Source organism: Rhinopithecus bieti, unplaced genomic scaffold, assembly GCF_001698545.2.
Source record: "Rhinopithecus bieti isolate Rb0 unplaced genomic scaffold, ASM169854v2 scaffold_10584, whole genome shotgun sequence".
Classification (NCBI taxonomy): Eukaryota; Metazoa; Chordata; class Mammalia; order Primates; family Cercopithecidae; genus Rhinopithecus; species Rhinopithecus bieti.
The window spans coordinates 944814-947145 of NW_016806721.1; the positions used below are offsets into that span (position 1 = coordinate 944814).

The 2332-nt window shown below is 45.3% G+C and overlaps 1 protein-coding gene across 1 annotated transcript; it reads right to left on the reverse strand.

Moving 5' to 3' along the window:
* Positions 1-253: 253 nt before the first annotated feature.
* On the reverse strand, positions 254-1663 carry CUNH8orf48 (chromosome unknown C8orf48 homolog). The gene has a single exon (XM_017877506.1). The coding sequence runs from the start codon at positions 1544-1546 to the stop codon at positions 686-688; it is 861 nt and encodes a 286-aa protein (XP_017732995.1). The 5' UTR covers positions 1547-1663; the 3' UTR covers positions 254-685.
* Between the last annotated feature and the right edge of the window lie 669 nt (positions 1664-2332).

Genomic DNA, 2332 nt, shown 5'->3' on the forward strand with positions numbered 1-2332 from the left:
ATTCCATTGATCCCCACCCTTCCCCCGGCCCTCGCCAATTTATTTTGCACCTCTAGGCTATATCTTTCCTCTGAAGTGCAAAAATAAATAATCAAATGTTTCCTCAAACTGTCAATGTGCATGTCCCGACTGCACCTTATATGTCCAAATAATCATACTCTTCATCACTCCCATCAAACACAGTCCTCTTCTGGTGTTCCTATCTTAATGAAATTAATGATCATTCCTCCGGGCGCACAAGTCAGAGACTTAATAACATTTCAAACATCTATTTATTAATTCCCCATAGCCATTTGATCGCCAAAGACAGTTATTACTTCTTAAGTTTCTCTTACATCCCCATACTACTTTGCTTCTGTACCATCAACACCCTAGCCCAAACTACCAACATAGCTCTCTTGGATTTTTGTAAAAGTTTTTGTAACAATTCTAACTACAACAGTGCCTTCTATAATCAGAAAAAAAAGGGAAAGTTCTTAGTCCTCAAATCTGTGAAGGAAGCATAGTAAAGTCTTAAGTTAGTTTCCCAAGTGCCTCTAGAAATTATGGTAATTACTCAAATACACAACAAAGACATCTACCCACATTACACATTATCATTAACAATCACCAGCTCTGGTTTGGTTAGAGTAAGTGGCTTGAGAAGTGGCAGAGAAAAGGGTAAATGACAAGCACTATTTCCATCTCACTGCATCTTCTGCTCTGTATCTGATCTTTCAAAACCAGAGTATCTGATATGACTTTTCCCAGTCAGTCTTTCCCAGATTATTCTGGGGTCATCTGAAAGCCTAGGAAAGTCTTGATGTGCTTCTCCAATACGGGTGAGAAAGTCTTTGGTATGAAGATGTTCATCTATTTTCTCTTGAAGTAGAAATGACTCCAGTAAAGTCTTCTTTTGTTTCAGAAAGGCAGACAGGGCCAGCTCTGCTCTTTTCCTGTTACAATCGGGACACTGAGAAGATATGTGTTGCTTAGCTGCTGTCTTCTGTTTTGGCGTTGTCTTCAAGTTTTTAAAGTAGATTCTGTTCAAAAGTTCATTGGGTACAGTACCACTTAAGGCATCTCTCTCTAAAGCCTCTGCATCCAATCCAACATGCAGCTTTTTATGTCTGCCGCTCGTCTTCTTCTTAGAATCCCCTCTGTGATGAATCAAATTTATCTTCATGGTGCAGTAAGACTTCAGGGCATTCAGTTCTTCATCGGATACATGAGTGATTTCTGTTTGAAGTTTGGTGTCTGGTTGGTGCCGTTCAAAGTTAGAGTCTTTGCGCTTGAGGTGGTTGATCCATTTTTTCCTCAACTTCTTTTCATAATTTTTGAAGTCCAGAAGCTCAGATTGTTTGTCTCCTTGTTCCAAGCTTGGAGTCTGCTTTTCCCTCTCCAGTTTGCTCCCAGAGGTCAGGGGCGATGACTGCCGTCCTCCAGAGGAGCTGAATGAACTGGAAGTCTGTACCTCATCAGTAAAGCTCTTCAAAGTCTCAGTCTCATCAGAAAGGTTTGCCAGAGCACTTTTGTCCGTTTGGGCCGATTCTGGGCAGATGGCCATCACAATGCATCAGGCTCGGCTCCTCATTTCCTTTGTCCAGGTTAAGACTGGCTCAGGAACCCGTCAGGAGCGGATCCCTACAGGAATGGCTCTCAATGCCGTCAGCTCTGCGGGGCTGGTCTTCCGGGAGACGCCGCCTTCCCAGCTGCCATGGCAACGCGGGCCGCTCATGCGCAGTGACTGGCCACCATGCTGCGTCCCGCCTTTTCCTCCGCGCTCCCTAGCGCCCAGTTCGCCTGCGCTGCTGACACTGGGTTGGCGATTTCGCCCTTTCTTCTGCACTCCCACTTCTCTTTGGTGCTAAAGTCGAGTAGTCAAGGGGAAAAGCTTGCAAACTCTGTTTCCCAGGGATCAGACAGGAGGCACACGTGTGTGAGACGAATAGAGTTAGGTGGCCTGTGACAAATCCGAACGGGTACGCCCGCCTAAATGCATCTAGATTTAAAAATCAAGCAAAACGCGCTGGACAAGATGCACAAGCAAAAACTTGTCTGCAGGGTTCATAGCCAAGAGACCTCCTTGTAGACCATGTCTTTGGAGAAAAGTCAAAATACAGAAACCATTCTGTAAGAAGTAGTGTTCTGTGCTCCGGCATTCTGACGACCTTGAAGTTTGGGGGTGGGGGGCTGGGTAGGGGCACCTGAATTTTCCAAATCAGTTTATCTGGCCTTTTGTCCATACAAGTCCCCCCTGGCTGGCATCTCCACGCCCGTCCTCACTCTTAATATGGTTAATTTATCCTCCTCCTCGGAGTCTTACCTCCTCAGGAAGGGCTTAATACCCTCC